This window comes from Argiope bruennichi, chromosome 3, assembly GCF_947563725.1.
Source record: "Argiope bruennichi chromosome 3, qqArgBrue1.1, whole genome shotgun sequence".
NCBI lineage: Eukaryota > Metazoa > Arthropoda > Arachnida > Araneae > Araneidae > Argiope > Argiope bruennichi.
In genome coordinates this window covers 79,972,390-79,990,041 of record NC_079153.1, presented here as the reverse complement: position 1 = coordinate 79,990,041, position 17,652 = coordinate 79,972,390, and the positions used below count along the sequence as shown (strand labels likewise).

General features: G+C 27.5%; 1 protein-coding gene across 1 annotated transcript; it reads left to right on the top strand.

Annotated features, from left to right (window-relative positions):
- The first annotated feature begins 1,649 nt into the window (after positions 1 to 1,649).
- Positions 1,650 to 17,645, top strand: LOC129964029 (mannose-1-phosphate guanyltransferase beta-A-like). Its single transcript, XM_056078693.1, has 8 exons — positions 1,650 to 2,019; positions 4,710 to 4,866; positions 7,811 to 7,891; positions 9,265 to 9,453; positions 9,552 to 9,707; positions 12,206 to 12,412; positions 15,305 to 15,487; positions 17,196 to 17,645. Exons 2-8 carry the CDS (start codon positions 4,738 to 4,740, stop codon positions 17,325 to 17,327), a joined length of 1,077 nt encoding a protein of 358 aa, XP_055934668.1. The 5' UTR covers positions 1,650 to 2,019; positions 4,710 to 4,737; the 3' UTR covers positions 17,328 to 17,645.
- Positions 17,646 to 17,652: the final 7 nt, after the last annotated feature.

Below are 17,652 nucleotides of genomic sequence, written 5' to 3'. Positions count from 1 at the left end.
GTTAATCGTATGAAGTTAAAAAATATATGCTTCAAGTTTCGTTCGAATCCAGCTACCTATATGGAATTCTATAAGAATAAAATAAACGGAAATATCATTTTGGGAATAAAACCTTTTTTCCTCCATTCCCTATCTATTCATTTTCTTTACTATACGTTTTTCGTCCTTGTTTCACAATGTTCATCTGTAGTATGAATTTCAAGTGTTGTATTTTAATTTTCACAAAATTACAGAAAAATCAAACAATACAGTCATAAAATATAAATTCTTGGAATTCAATGAAATTTATAATAATGTGCAAAATTAATATTATTTATTATAATTATTTCCAATTATAATAATTTATAATTGGGAAATTATAATAATTTCCAATTTACTGAAAAGTATTTTTTTCTCTTAAAATCTCACTGCTTTGTTTCAATATCCAAGTTTTTGATAAAAATTTTCAAAAGTAAAAATTTAAAAATATAATGAAAAAATAATAATTAAAATATTTATCTAAAGAATAAGAAACTTTTCAAACGCGAAACAGGAAATTCAGATTCCTAATGGAATTTCAATACATATATTGTGATATAATTAGAATATTCATTGTTTTCTACACAGAGAAATTTTATATAACTATTTGAAGAACAAATGGAAGTTTAAAGATTATGGACTAATTTGGAATTATGCTTTGCATACAATACCAATGAGTCAGTCGTCTTTTGATTCTCAGTTAAGATTGAGGTGTTTTGCACTTTTTAAAAATTTATTATGGATATAATGAAAAGTGATAATAAAAACTGAATTAGTGTGAAAATAAAAGAAGAAAACACTTTTAGGAGTTAAAACATTGAAAAATTATTAAAATAGTAAAATAATTTTTTTTACCAATAATCTGGAGACCGAAATGAAAATCTGAGACGCAGAACGTATTAAGAGAAAGCTATAAACAGTTATGAATATCATAGGAAATAATAATAATACATTCAAAGCATTCACTGTATAATAATCAAAATACAGCACAAATATCATTACAATTTACTTAAACCGTATTTATGTGCAAATGACGCTGTGGTGAAAGCTTATAAGCCAGCTAACAGATATGGGACACAAGTAATTACTTTTGTCTGGTGGTCTTGTTACTCGGCTGCGAACCACAAGGTCTCAGGTTTTATCCTACCCAATGCAACTTCCACAACGCTTTTATACTTTTTGTTTTGATCTCCAAATTTCAGATATATATATATAAAAATATTTTCCTTTACATAAGTTTCCTTTCCACTGGTAAAAGCTTTTTTATTCATTATTTCCATATAATTTTATTCTCCCCTTTCAGCAGAAACGGAGTTTAATTAAGTATAATAAAGATATTTGGAGTAGAACTATTTATTACACCACCACAAAAATCAATCTCCATTTCTGGGAAAGAAAAAAACAGTTGAAAACGAAACTTTCTCGTCATCATATCCACGCTGGATATCTATCCATCGGAAGAGCGGGATGCATAAATTGGATTATCACGTGATCGTTTTATCGCAACCTATTGAGAGAATGATAAAGCTAGTGTGGGTACAAGTAAATAGTTCATTCGTTTACTGCATGTTGCCACAACACTTGGAAATACTTAGCTTGCTTTTTCGATCCAATCAGAAGAAAGAGTTATCTCAAAGTTTAAATGTCGGTCCGTGTTTACATTTGAAATTAGAATGAGGATTGTTTCAAAGTTCTATATGTTTAACTATTGAACAAATATTTTGAAAAGTGAAATTCAGAGAAATTTTACGTTTAAAAATTTTCTTGACTCGAATCAAATGACTATAACATTTTTTTTTCGTATTCATTTTTATCAAACGAATGAAGATTTTCTTAGCTGATATGACACGCTGTCACCGGTTTGGGTGAATTGATGAGCTGGTTTTTAAATAAATTTATTTTGTGTGTTCTTTGATGACTGTTTATAGCAGTTACTTTTTGGTGCTATTGTGCGTTTGAATATCCGTAATATCTTTCAGTTTCAGGTGTATTTTGCTTAAAGTAAGAATTTTAATAATTATTTAGCGAATGATTTTAAATAAAATATCTTTATCTTTTTTTTCATCATTTGTTTAACTAACTGACGAAATTTAATGAAAAACATTGATAATAGAATTTGTTGGACTCAAAAACAATTGCATTTTTAAGAAAATTTTTTAAAATTTAAGTACATAATAAATGGAATATACTGAACTAAAACGCAATTGCATTTTTTAGAAAGATTCACGAAATTGTTTATCTAAAAGTATTATAAAAATCGATCAATACATTACCTTAAATTCTTATCCTGGTCATTGTTTAAAGCAGGTTTTTTTAAAACTGTAAATTGCATTAAGTTCTTGAATGTATATATTTATATTTCAACACGTTATAAAAATATTATTTGCATATGCATCTTTACATAGTCTGCAAAATTTTATGTAAACTTAAAATCTTCATCAAGCTGTATTATAATTTTTGTGAAATTGTATTTAATAATAAATGCTTCTACTTTTACAAGAGATTTTTTGAGGGGCATAAAACAACTTTTGGAACTTACTGGATAAATTCAATTATAAATTTGGTTTCTAAAATATGGCTTGAATTATTGAAATTTTAGGAGTCCCTCTTTGAAAGTATTGAAATTAACCTTTTTCAACTATTTTTCATTCTTAACAATAGGATTCTTCAACCAACATTTTTTCTTAGCTTGTATAATTTTGTAACGTATCATTCTAAATATGTACAGTGGCTCAAAAAATTGAGAGTACACCTTACGTTTACTTGATAAATGCGACTTTCAATATAAATAACACATTAACGGGAAGTGAAAACTTGTTTTTATTTTTACACATAACAAATGGTTTAATTTAGAGTAAAAATAAAGAAAAATCAACGAAAAACTTCTAAATTGAAAAGTTTTAGAAGCATTTTAAATAAACATACGCAGAATTTTGCCTCAAAAAATTGAGAATACACCAATGAAATTTTTGCAATATCACACATAGAAATAAAGTGTCACTATTAAATTGCATGTCTTTTGGCTCTTATAATGGCCTCTAAACGTCATGGTACCGATTCGACCCATTTTTGGTGGTATCTGAAGATATTTTACCCCATTCTTCTTGCACCACTTGTTTTAAATGGGTTTTGTTTCTAATTTTGTATTTTTGAACCACTTTTTCGAGTATCCCCGACGAATATTCAATGGCATTGATGTCAGGGTACTGTGGTGGTGTGTGTAACTGTTGTTTACAATGAATATTTACATCATGTTTTGATGTTACGTGTATTCTATTTGGGGTCGTTGTTCTGCTGGGAAATGGAATTTCCATTTAAACCCAAATTTTTAACACTTTCCTTTAGATTGCTGCTACCATATGGTTCATCCAACTTGTTGCAGAAACTTTTCAAATCATAGGCAGAAGTGTAAGTGCTTAAACTGTGCTAAATGCCATTAAACAAGCTGGATATAAAAGTAGCATTGTTAGAGAGAAGCTGTTCACCAGCTTGCAAATTCAGAAAAAGCATTTGAAGTTTGCAAAAACTCATCAATTGTAGACCAATAACCTTTGGAAGAAAATCTATATTTAGTAATGAAAATAACCTCAACATTTTTGGCAGTGACAACCATCTTACTGTATGGAGAAAGCCTAATACTGCTTTGTATCCAAAAAATTTACGTCCTACAGTTAAACATGATGGTGACTCCGTGATGATTTGAGGTTACATGGCTTCATCCGGGGTAGGAAATTTAATTTTTATAGATGGCATTATAAATGATACGGTTTACTTGGATATACTTCGCAGCAATCTAAAGGAAAGTGCTAAAAATTTGGGTTTAGATGGAAATTTTATTTTCCAGTAAGACAACGACCCCAAACAGAATACACGTTAACTTCAAAATATAGTGTCTTTTTAATTGTAAATAGCAGTTACACACACCACCACAGTACCCCGACATCAATGCCATTGAATATTCGTGGGCCATACCCGAAAAAGGGGTTCAAAAACACAAAATTAGAAACAAAACCCATTTAAAACAAATGGTGCAAGAAGAATGGGGTAAAATATTTTCAAATACCACCAAAAATGGGTCAAATCTGTACCATGACATTTAGAGGCCATTATAAGAGCCAAAAGACATGCAATTTAATAGTGACACTTTATTTCTATGTGTGATATTGCAAAAATTTCATTGGTGTATTCTCAATTTTATGAGGCAAAATTCTGTGTATGTTTATTTAAAATGCTTCTGAAAATTTTCAATTTAGAAATTTTTCGTTGATTTTTCTTTATTTTTACTCTAAATTAAATCATTTGTTATGTGTAAAAATAAAATCATGTTTGCACTTCCCAGGAATGTGTTATTTATATTGAAAGTTGGAAGGAAAAGTAAGGTGTACTCTCAATTTTTTGAGCCACTGTATATGGAACTGAAGTATTATATTAGTTTCTATCAAACCAATCACAGTCCTTTTTTTTTTTTTTTTTTTTTTGTAAATATTTCCAATGTTTGTAAGTTTATTTATTGATTATTTTTTTTAGTGTTTAATTTAAAAATAAACTATACATACTTTAATAAACAAATCAATATATTGGGAATCAAGGTTAGAAATATATAGGATTTTATCTTTCATTAAATTCTTATGTCTTGTGAAATATTGCTTATATATCCATTGATATTTTTCTTATGCTGAGTTTATTTACAGATTTTAGATTTAAAAGAAAGGAAAAAAAATGAAGGCTCTGATTTTAGTTGGTGGTTATGGAACAAGGTTGCGCCCTCTTACTCTGAGTCGCCCAAAACCTTTAGTTGAATTTTGTAACAAGCCAATGATGTTGCATCAAGTAGAAGCACTTGTGGAAGTTAGTTTTCTCTGCTTCTAATGATTATGGATTCTCTGATTTATATTGTGATGCTTTAGGAAGAGAATTTTTTAGATTTTAATTAGCTATTACTTAGATTAAGTAGATTTAAAACAAATATGACAAAAGCATTTGCTCTGTAAACATGGATTTGTTTAATAATTCTAGTAACCTTTCAAAGTATTTAATTAGTAAGAGATTTATATATATTTTTATTGGTCAACAGTTCTCAAATTGATGTATATTTTTATTAAATGGTTTATTTACTTGATAAGTGTACTTGTTAAAGATATATATATATATATATATATATATATATATATATATATATATATTAAAGATATATATATATATATATATTGAGTGCATTTTATATATATATAAAATGCACTCAATATAAGGTAATTTTTAAAGTATAATATAACTTTTATTCATGGTATCAAAAGTAGAATGAGCTAAATAACTTAGGTGATTTATTTTCTCTTATTTAAAGTAAAATGAGCTAAACAACTTGTGTGAACGTCTTGAAATCAAATTCTTTATTCTCTGTTTGTAAAATTCTTATATTTCTGTGTATTAAAAATAAGATTAGATTTCAGTAATAGCTTTAAAGTTTCTTTTCTTCTTATGTTTTTCCATTCTTAAAAGTTGAAAAGGTTACTAAAATATTTTGAAACAATATTTGATTAATATATATCTGAGAGTATATTTTCTCTTCTCAATAACGTTTCATCTATGCTGATTGATTTTTCTTGGAATCTGTTGTTTGTTTTGAAAAAAGAAAATGTCTCTCATATTGGCCAATTCAAATATGTTCCTGGCGATCAGTGCTGACAAATAATCTTAATATGATTGTGATTAATATTATGATTTGCTTTACATTATAAAAAAATGTCTGGTTTGATTCAGTTCAAGTGTATATAAAGGTATTCATTTAGTGTGATCACTACATTGTTTAATGTTATCAGCTTTAAAATAGAGAATCACTGATGCTTCATTTTCTCTTGGCCTTAATGATTATTATTTGTCATTCAGGGAATTTCACTCTTCGCGTGAGAGGAACAGAAATCTTTAGCTATTATTATCATGCAGTATGCAGAGCATTTCAGAATGGGGATCTGTCACTTCCTCGACTTTGAAGGCAATCCATTCCATGGGCAGGGATGAGGTTCAAAGTACTGGTTTAAATGGACATCTTCTCTGCCAGGTTGTCTGTGAATAGCCATAAACCATTGTTGCTTACATTTAAATAAGAATGAAACAACAACAACAACAAAAAAAAAGAAAAAAAAAAGAAAGAAACCACCCTGTTTTGAGTGTTAAAGTCAAAATTGAATGTCTTACCAAGTATGAAAGTTTACTTAAAATGAGTTGATGTAACACGGTGGCAAAGTTGAAAATTTCACAGTCTCTTAGTAAAATTTTGACGAATTATGAAATGGGCCGAAAGGAATTTGTTGCTACAGATGGCTGGTTTCAACATTTGAGAAAATGCCATTTTCAAACAAATTAATGGAAGACATAAGTCAGCTAGTGAACCATTGGATAAAAAAAAAAAGAGTGACTGAAACTCAGTGTGTCTTATGACTTAAAAGATGTGCTTAATGGTAGATGGTAGTGGACTATAGTGCAGAGCCATACCAAGGCTTGTATATCTTTTTGAAGGTGTAAATACCAAAGGTCTTAAAACTTCAAAGGAGCATGTGATTATACTATGTTGTATCTGCATGATTATAGATAAAAATTTTTTTAGTTGTGAGTGAAAATAAAAAACCAGGGGAGGGGGGAGACGTCTTCCGGTCGATATTTTTGCAAACACTTCTGATTGAATGACATGATATTGCCCTATTCAACAACTGACTTCTGAAATAAGACAGCCAACTAAATCACAAAATTATGCTTCTGATAGCCACCTGCATCATCCATGTTTTTAATGTGCCTTTAAAATACATCAATGTAATATTTTTACCTATCAATGGACGTTTTTAATGTCTTTGTAATCAAGGAATAATTCTTGCTTTAAAAGCACACTGCTGACATGAAATGCATGCCAAAATATTAGAGAGTTTTAAATGCAATGAAGATAAATGACAAAATTAGTATAAAAATAATTCTTCTGGAAATGGTGTATCCCTTAACAAGCTCTTGGAATTAAATATGATCTAAAATAAACAGATATTTTTTTTTGTCGACTTCTGTGAAACATTTGATGAAAAGCATTCATTAAATTCTCTGAAAAAAAATGTATAATGAATGGATATCCATTGATGAAAACAATTTAGTAGTGGTAACAATGGTAGATGTGGGACTTTGTGATACTGTTATATAAGCAGGACCAGGCTGTAAATGCTGATGATTTCAGTTGGAATGAATGTTTTGAAAAAAATTATCTAAACAATGCCAAAATGAGGCAAGTACTTGATATTTTCATAGTTCAACAAGTTTTTAAAATACAATACGATTATGAACAATATGTAAGTGAACTGTCAAGTAATAATTGTCAATAAACAACAATTAATGAATTTTTTAATAGTTTCTTTTGAAATAAATTCTAGAAAATATTGATAAATAAATTATAGAATTTATAATAATTTATATATATTCTCCTTTTATGTGATAAAAATTTAGTTGTAGTTATTTCGGTTCTTGTTATCTATCAACTAATGTCATAAAAATTCTTAAATTCTGTGGTGACCTTATTATGCGCAACTACTGTACATGGCTAACTTATTTAAAATTATTCAGAAACTTTTTTATATATTGTTGCTGTTTAGTCATTTTTATATTAGCTACTGTATATATTTATATATATATTCATAATGCTAAAACTGTTTAATTTGTGTGCTATTTTTATCTGTCAAGCAGAAAGTTACATATTTGCTGAAGCTTTATTATAAGCTATATTTATTTTCTGTTCCTTTATCTCATTCTTTACTTAATTTAGGCTGGAGTGAATCATGTTATCTTGGCTGTAAGTTATAGAGCTGAAATGCTAGAACGAGAAATAAAACAAGATGAAGCAAAGGTTAGTTACTATATGTATGTTTTTTTTGGTAATTCTTGACATTTGATTGTGTAAGGCTTTTTTTTTTTTTTGCATTTAAAATATTTTATGGTTTATTAACACTAACGAAATTCACAAAATCCTACTTTTTTATGGAGGATTTTACTGTGTACAGTTTTATGAATAAATATTTTGATAATTTATTTTTCTTTCAATAACATTTTATTAGCAAATACTTTCATTATTGTATTTTATTTAACTTATCCTTCCATTTTAAGTTAAGCAAAAATTAAGGAATGCAGCTGTACATCACAAGTTAACAAGTGACAATCCATGGTTAATTTGTTAGGTTTTGTGATAGAAGAAAACTGTTTCATTATTTACAATATAAATGTTATACTTTATGAGTATCTTATTGATGGTAGTTTGTAAACATCAGGTTTACAATGCAATTCTTGTAAAGTATGCTCATAAAAATTAGTAGACTTCCTTTTTTTTACGTGCATATCGTAAATGTTTTTCCCTGTTAATTATTATGTGTGAACTCATTTCACATCAAGTTATTCTATTTTTTTGTTGTGATTATCTGAAAGAATTTGGCTTGTTGTGGTGGCCTACTGTTGAGTTTCAGCTTTAGAACATTAAAGTTGCAGTTTTGAGACCTGACTTTTTCTGTGGACTTTTTTTTTCTTTTTTTTTCTGTGGACTTTTTAAACAGATGATGAACATTAAATTCATTAAATCTTTTCATTGATATGGAAGTTTTGAAATGTCATGTTATGTATCCTTTTCATTTGACCCTGGTTCTAAATTATAAGGTCTGTTAAAAAACAGCCTTTATGTAGCTTCAAAATTAGCATTAATTTAGGTACAGTCTAGCCTGAATGCTGAATTAGTTTAACTTTTTAGTATCACTTATGTTGTATTTTAAAAAGTAATTTTTCATTTTCTTTCTTTACATTATCAGGCTTCTGCCAATGTGTTATTCCTTTTCTACTTCATTTTTATAGCAATGCGTGTTTTTGTCATTCCTTAGCTACATGTGTCTTGGATAAATTTAACACTTAGAAATAATGTTAAAAATTCTTATTAAAGCATTTGGATTCTGAAAATAAATTCATGATTTATTCTATAAAAAAATTTCAAATTCTTTCTATTAAAAAAGCAAAAGAAGATAGTTTTCTTTTAAATAAAGGGAACTTTCATAAAAAATATAAATAAATTTTTGGTTAATAAAATAGAGTTGTATGAATCTATCTACTTTCTGCATTTTAAAATTTGTACAATAAAAATAAAAGTTTTAGAAATTTTTGATAACAATTTATTTTGTATTTTAAATTAATAATAACTAATTTTTTATTGATTTATTATGTTAAACTTTTTTTTTGTTACAGTTAGGTATAAAGATTAGTATATCACAAGAATTTGAACCTCTGGGCACAGCTGGACCTTTGGCATTGGCCAGAAAGGAATTAGAAGGAGATGAACCATTTTTTGTATTGAATAGTGATATAGTTTGTGATTTCCCATTCAAAGATATGATTACTTTTCACAAACATCATGGGCAAGAAGGCACCATTGTAGTAAGTGTTATTTCAGGTATAAATGAAGAATTGAATATGTTTGCATATCCCCATCTCCTCCTTCAGTTGCTAAATTAAAAGGTTTGTTTCTTTTGCAGGTGACACGAGTTGAGGAACCTTCAAAATATGGTGTTGTAGTGTATGATGAGCATGGGAAAGTTGATCGGTTTGTTGAAAAACCTCAAGAATTTGTTTCCAATCGTATCAATGCTGGATTATATATATTGAATCCATCTGTTTTAAATCGCATAGAGGTAAGATTTTTTCCCCTTTTCTATTTTTTCTTTTATAATTTACCAAGCAACTCATATTTAGTATATCACATCTGAAAAGAAGAAATGAAATGATTCACTTCATTTTAGACTTGATGGTTTATTGGTAATCACTAGATGATTTGACAAAATAACTCATTGGAGTTTTAACTAAGAAAAATGATATCTTGCTTTTAGGAAAATTAATATTTAAACAAATTTTGCGAAGGCAAAAATGATTTTTTAATCATCTTTTCGGCTTTTCTGTAGGTTTCTAAATTAAAAGTCATTTTATTTTACTCTTCCTGCAGATCAATTCTTGTTACAGAACTGAGTAACATTGTCCAGTACTGTAGATATTTGATACTGTACAGGGATACGGTAGGATGTTTGTCTCGATCATGTAGGATATTCCTTAGTTTCCAAGTGTGAAAATTCACAGAGCAGAGGATAGAGCGAGTTTTAAAACTCTACTGGTCATTCATTCAAAGTTGGAAGCTTAATCTTTCCGTAATGACAACATATAGTTGCTGATCGACCTATTTCTGATTCAAAACTCAAAGCCCACAATGAAAACATTTTTTGCTCATATTTCCAATATTCCCTATATAATATAGATATTTCCAATATCTATTCATTGATTCAATTCATATTCATTCATATTGATTCAATTTTTCATGTTTTGCTGTCAACATAGTTGCCTCATGATCAGCTTTTCTTTTCACATTGACAGATTCTCGTTCAGTTTGTCTTCCCATTTTTCTTCATGTACTATTGCTGGATACATCATTATTATTTTAAAAAAACACTGTAGGGTTAACAGATGCATTTCCTAGATATTCAGATGATTGCTGGCTGAGAAATGAAAATTTTCTTTAACTCAAATCAGAAAACTATTCATTAATGTTGTTAGAAGCAATGGTCTAAATATAGAATTAACAAATAATATTGTTTTAAACTCATTTGGTGTTTATTAAAGCTTTTTTTTTTTTTTTTTTTTTTTTTTGTCACCATTTTACCATCAATTGCAATAAAAATGCTTACTATAATCTTTATTAAATATTTAAAACAATATTGGCTGAACCTCATATTTGCTGGGTTAGTGCAAGTTATCTGCTCATTAAAAAGTGAATAAAACACAATATTTACATAAATGTTTTTGTATAATAGAAAGAAATACAATGTATTGTTTTAATAAACTTTTTCAGATATTCATTTCATTTTTTAAAAATTAAATTTAATAACCAAATATATATATACATATGGTATATGAAATATACCATATATAAATATTGGTGTATATGTATATATACCAAATATGATGTATACTTGTACCACCAAATATACACCAAATATGGTATGGTTCAATATGAAATATATATACATATATATATAGATGTAAACACATATTTTTTAGCAATTTCATGGCCAAATAGAGAAAACATGTTTACAATTTTAAAACTTTGCTTTATTCCATCTTGGGAGGTATAATTTATCTACAAGAAGCATGTACGAACTGGCGTCCACCCAAAAGCAATAAAAGAGCAGAAAAGCGAAAAAGCGACAGAAATATTTATAACAATAATTATATAGTGTGAGATTCTGATAGAGATTTCTTTACATGTTTCAATTTAGGAAAGGGTATTTAGGTATCTTTTAAAAGAATTTGCTTGGCTTGCCAACTTATGATTCCTTCACTCAGAGCAAGTGAAAGTGCAAATTTAGGCATACAGAAAAGCTTCTGGGAATAATCAGGGATATCTTGCTTCTTATTAACTCAATCTCTAAAATTCTGGAAGATTCCAGTATTATCTATTCTGTCACCAAGTTTGTCGCCAAGCTGTGGGATCACTGACTCAGCACCCGATCAGCATCCAACAAAGCTGATAATAAAATGGTCTTTCCAGTGATTGAACTAACTGTGCTGGAAAGCAGCATTACAGATTTGTAACAATATATATATATATATCATATTGAATAATTCATAAAAAGGATTTTAGTAATATATATTGTATATATATATTCTGAGTCAGGAGAAAGCCAGGAAACTAATATAATTAGTAGCCTAAGTCAGGAAATTGTTGTAAGTTTAATCAGGGAAAGAATCAGGATTTTTTAAAAAATTATTTCTGTAGCCATCCTGTTTTAGAGATCAATATAGAGATCATTTTTTGTCTGTTTTCATGTTTAATCTGACCATCTTTTATAATGCATAATTTTATATCCAGGTAAATGTTTAGAATGTAATAGAAATTAAATATTTGTTTACATTTTTTTTAAAACTGTATTTATTTCATTACAATTTTGTGAAGACATGCTGTTCATTGATCATATAGTTTCAGCTATTTAATTCTGTTGAATCATGACTTTTCCGTAACTTTATTCCTCTTTATCTGAATGATCTTAATAGTAGTAAAGATACTAATAACTAAATATTTATATGTCTAATGATTTTTTTTTACTCTTTTTAATAATTGAAATAATTGAATTCATGTTTTCAGCTTAAACCTACATCTATTGAAAAAGAAATTTTTCCTGAAATGGTAGAGTGTAAACAGTTGTATGCATATGAACTGCAAGGATTTTGGATGGATGTTGGTCAACCAAAAGATTTTTTGACTGGAATGTGCTATTATCTTCACCACATGAAACTGAAAGAACCACACAAACTCCATCATGCTGAATATACCCTTGGGAACGTTTTATTAGTAAGAATGTTAATTTGAATAATTTTGTGCAAATTTTAACATTTAGAAAAATTTATTCATATTAATTAAAAAATAATATTAAATTTTATTCAAAATAAAACTGAGTTATGAAAAATTAGTGATATAATTTTTCAAATTTGTAGACGACTTGTACAGAGTCCCCTTCTCCAACAAATTACTAGAGTCTGATCCTTTTTATGTGCTATTCTAAATAATCACCCATCAAATTTGTTCTTATAGACTAAGTCAGATTTCTGTGGATGAGTGGTTGAAATCCCAAATATTTCCCAATAGAAAACTTCCTAGACTATCACTGAAATTTGCTTTGGTCCTGTAAAAGATTACTGCTTTACTCTGAATATGTATAATGTAGTGGAGAGTGTTTAAATAATAATCATTCAGAACCACTTGTCCTTTGCAGTTTGGCTAATTGTTTTTTTAAAATTATGAATATACTCGTATATGATATTATTATAAGATGAAATAATGATAATTTGGTATTTATTGATATTTGCAGCCCTCTCAATTAATCACTGAAAAATTAAAAAAAAAAAAAAAAAAAAACATCAACTGAAGTTGTCTGGGATAAATCCTCAACAACTGCAAATGTAATACAAACATCTTGGCATCTTATGTAAAACAGAGCTTAGTGTAATTTGAAAACCACTTAGTAAACTGGAGGCTGTAAATATCAAAATGTTCTAACAAATCATATAGCGCTTTTTATTTACTCTATATTAAAAGCATTTAAATTTCAAATTCTATCTATTATATTACTTTGAATTATTACTTTTACTAGCCGCCTTTGGCGACCAGACGGTTCGCCAGTATTACCGCTCGCTACAATTTTCAATTAAATATTTTAAGTAACTGGTCTCTTAATATATTCTCAAACAAAACATTTTTAATCTTCAAATTTTGATAGTCATACCAAACTTATACTATTGTTTAGATCGTTTCATTCAATTTACTGTATATATTTTCCTAATTTGTTGTCATTTCCGGTAAAACTTCAACTTTAATTTAAAGTGGAAATGATGAAATTGCAATTAATATAAAGATACTTTTTAATAAAACCAAGCTTTTTATTTTATTTATCATTTTTATTGTTATTTATTTATTATTATTATTATTGAATACGAGTATTGCGAACAAAATCGCTCGGTATTTAAGTCTTATGTGAACTACAAAGTATTTTTCATAATTTATGTAATATCTCAAACAATAATTCAACAAAAATTTCTCAGATTCAACATAAAATTCAGTTTTTAGTTTTGCTTTCAAAAGGATTGAAATGAAATCAATAATAATACTTTGTTCCGGCCTATAAATATATTTCAAAAATTATGAAGTCTAAATTTAATGCAGTAAGGTATCATATTCTGAGAAATATTCTGGACACACCCAATTTTAAATAAATGAATGAATGTTTCTATTTTCCACGATCAACTAAGACTTATTTATGAAGTTTTAAATGTTAAAAATTTAGAAAAACTCAACATTTTCATAATCTTAGGCCAATTAATCTTGAGAAACCTGTTCACTGATTGGCGTATTTTCTTTGAAACGATCGATGGAAAATCTAAAATTATCCTTTTTTTATCGAATAGTGATATTCAAATTTTCATAAATCAGTCAGTTTAAATGATTGATTTAGTTGATTTGAAATCAACTCTTTTTATTTAAAATATTAGTGTTTCAAGAACATTTTGTGAAACGTGATTTCCACAGCAGAAGCTTTATGTAAAATCAAAAATTCGTTATTTATTAGAGCATTTATTGAATCAAGTTACATAAAATATAATCATTTTCTATTTAGACCATTTTAGCAGATCTGTGTCTTACTAAAGGTTTACAAATTAGCTGTGTGACCCTGATTTGAATGGATATCCTGTTCATATTGAACAAAAGTTGCCTTAAAATAAAACTGATTTATTGGATTAATAATATAGAGAGTGTAAAAGATCATAAAATAATTTTTCTTGAATTTATTTTTTAGAAAAAATAATATTTCATATTTGTTTCATTTCCTATAGACACGTGCCGAAAATTATATTTTTGCAGATTTCATTTCCAAAAAGATTTAATTTATTTTTAGTTGGAGCTTTAATCAATGTGATGGCAACACTTTGAAAAAAGCTAATTTTTTCCCATGAATGCGAAACGTGCTCGTGCAGCTTAAATTTTATTTTTATTTTGTACGAAAAAAATTGTTGAAAAATATAGTTAAAATATTTATTTAAAAATTCATTAAAAATAGAAATTTAATTTTAAGGTTAAAACATTGGTATCATTTAAAAGATAAATTTTTGATCTTTAACTTCATGTAAAAATCTTTTTTGTGCGGTAATATTTTCGTAAGTTATAGCAGAAACATGCCAAAATTTCGCTTAATTTTTAAATAAATAAAATTCTAATTAAAAATTCGAAAAAATAACCCCTAGGTGCACATTTCTGGCCTCCAAGGTATACACGTGCCAAATTTGGTAGCTGTAGGTTGAATGGTCTGGCCTGTAGAGCGCCAACAAACACACACACACACGCACACACACACACACACACGCACGCGCACACACACACACACACACATTGAGCTTTATTATAAGTATAGATATATAAAGGGAGAAAGCTACATTTCCTCTATTGCTCAAAATAATTGGCAAAAGCAACATGGTAGATGAAGCTCACAATATGTTTGCTAATATATTTATATAACCTTTGACAATGCCTGCACATGTACCGAAATAAGGTGGTAATTCCGTGATATATCGGTGATATTGTGTCTGTCTATTTCAATCACATTTCTTTTTCTTATAAAGTAGACCTTATTTTTGAAATAGTATACAGTGTTACATAGCTTAAAGAATTCATTTTCATGTGTTAATATTATAGGATCCATCTGCAAAGGTAGGCAAAAATTGTCGTATTGGCCCTAATGTTGTGATTGGTCCTGATGTTGTGATTGAAGATGGAGTGTGTCTTAGAAAATGTACACTTTTGAAAGGCTGTCATATAAAATCACATTCATGGATTGAATCTTGTATAATTGGATGGAAGTCTGTAGTTGGTCAGTGGGTGAGTTTATGTTTTTACTTTTCATCCTGTCATATATGAATATGAGATTATTTAAATCTAAAACTTTAGATTTAAAGTTTCTGATTAGTTATAATTTTTTAAATTGTCAAATGATGTGTTATAGATTCATGATCTTTATCCCCTTCATTATCTTTATAATTTTAGGTCTAACAGAAGGCATTTAAATTTATAGCTGTTTCTAAGGTAGCTTTTAATAATATTTTGAGATGAGAATGTGATGTTTACAAATGTTGTAGTTTACCTCTTATTATGAAAAATTTATGACAATTTATTATTCATGACCATTTTGATTATTAAATATTTTAATTAAAAATAATTTAATTAAAAAATGAAATAATGATTTGATAAAATTAATGATGTCTTCATTTTAAGAGCATTTTCTCTATTCTAATGAGATTCTAATTATTGGAGGAATGGAAAAATCTTTAGCTCTAAATTTAAAAATGGATATTGCTTTAATAACCAAGAATTAGTTTTTTTTCTCTTATTTTAATAAGTTTGTGACATTGTTCATTGTTTTGAGGATATGGCAGTTTTGTTTGCATGTTGTTTTAAACATCATATTTAAAACATAATTTAAAACATAATATTCAAACTATTCTTAAGTAATCAAAAAAAGTTAGAGAATAAGACACTGGCTTTTTTCAAAGGTGTATGTTTTTTTTCCCCCTGGTTACTATGTCTTTATTGCTTTTGAACTATATGTTACAAACTACTTTATTCTATTGATTTCAAAGGTATACAAAGTAAACTCTGCTTCTTTAATACAACCACAGAAATTTTTAGGACTAAGCTCAACCATATCTCAACTACATAAGGCTTATTCAAATGCTTCTCTATTTCAGTTTTTACTCTATAGTTATTTAGCTGCTTCCTGACATATATTTAAACTAAACTCTTTGCTTATATTTCTACTAGTTTCTATAGTTTTGGCCATCAGTTGATTCATTAGAAATGTTGCCAAAAATTTCATTTAGGTCTTATCCATTGTTCAGTCTTAATGGCACTTCCAGCAAATATATTTAAACTTCAAATTTTGATAGACTTTTATATTATTTTACAAGCTTTATATTTGTTCTTTTTAATATGCTATGCATTTTGTTAATTCTCTGCCATTTCATTAGATGAAATAATTTCAAATAATCCTAAACTTGTTTGCTGAATGGAAACATGTTCATAAAAAAGTAGTTAAAAATAGTTAAGTAGAATGATTCAGCATCAAAGTTTTGCATCACTGTTTAATATTATTCATAATTTATGTAATGCCTTTAATAATTTTTGATTACTGATTCTGTAAAATTTTTTTATAATCCATTTAAATTGCAGGAAAGAGCAACAGTTTGCCATTGGATGAACTATAAAATTTTCTTATCATAGATAATTTTTTAGATGAAGCTTCAATTATAATTAACAATTTTTTTAATTAAAAAAACTTGTTTTAAAGAGAAATTTACATAACATGGAGAAATTAAACCAAACTTTTATAACTTGTTTATTGACAATGGAAGAGAAACCCAAGATAAAAGATTTGTAGCTTATAGTGCAAATAATTGGCACTTCATTAAAACAATGAAAAATATTATAAAATTACTAAAATTAAAAAGAAAATTATAATCTTAGTAATTAGTTTTTTAACAAAAATTAGAAGTAGACTTTTCCAGCTAATTGCTATTATTTGTGAATATAGGTACGGATGGAGAATACTTCTGTTTTAGGAGAGGATGTGATAGTCAAGGATGAAATGTATGTAAATGGTGGAAAGGTTCTCCCACATAAAGCAATATCGGAGTCAGTCACTGAGCCTCAAGTGATTATGTAGCAGATGATCACCTTTAGGACGATTTACAAATTTCTGTTTTATAATATTTACAGATGGACCTTGAAACTGTTATTTAAAGTGATAGATACTTTCCATGAAATTGGACTTAATTTTGAAAATTTGTAATATGAAAATAACACAATATTGAAATCAAATATATGAGTTTTATCATAATTTTGGTGAATTTGACTAGGTATATTTGTAATTATATTGAAAGTTTTTATATTTGTTATTAATAGCTCCATGTTTTGATCTATAGTACTAAAAATTATTCATTCTATTTTAATTTTGTTATTGAATACTCTTGGTATACTTTAAAAATGCT

Coding starts and splice junctions, on each gene's coding strand:
- LOC129964029 (XM_056078693.1), top strand. CDS start 4,738: ATGAAGGCTCTGATTTTAGTTGGTGGTTATGGAACAAGGTTGCGCCCT. Junction 4,867..7,810: donor AAGTAGAAGCACTTGTGGAA/GTTAGTTTTCTC, acceptor TACTTAATTTAG/GCTGGAGTGAATCATGTTAT. Junction 9,708..12,205: donor CTGTTTTAAATCGCATAGAG/GTAAGATTTTTT, acceptor TCATGTTTTCAG/CTTAAACCTACATCTATTGA.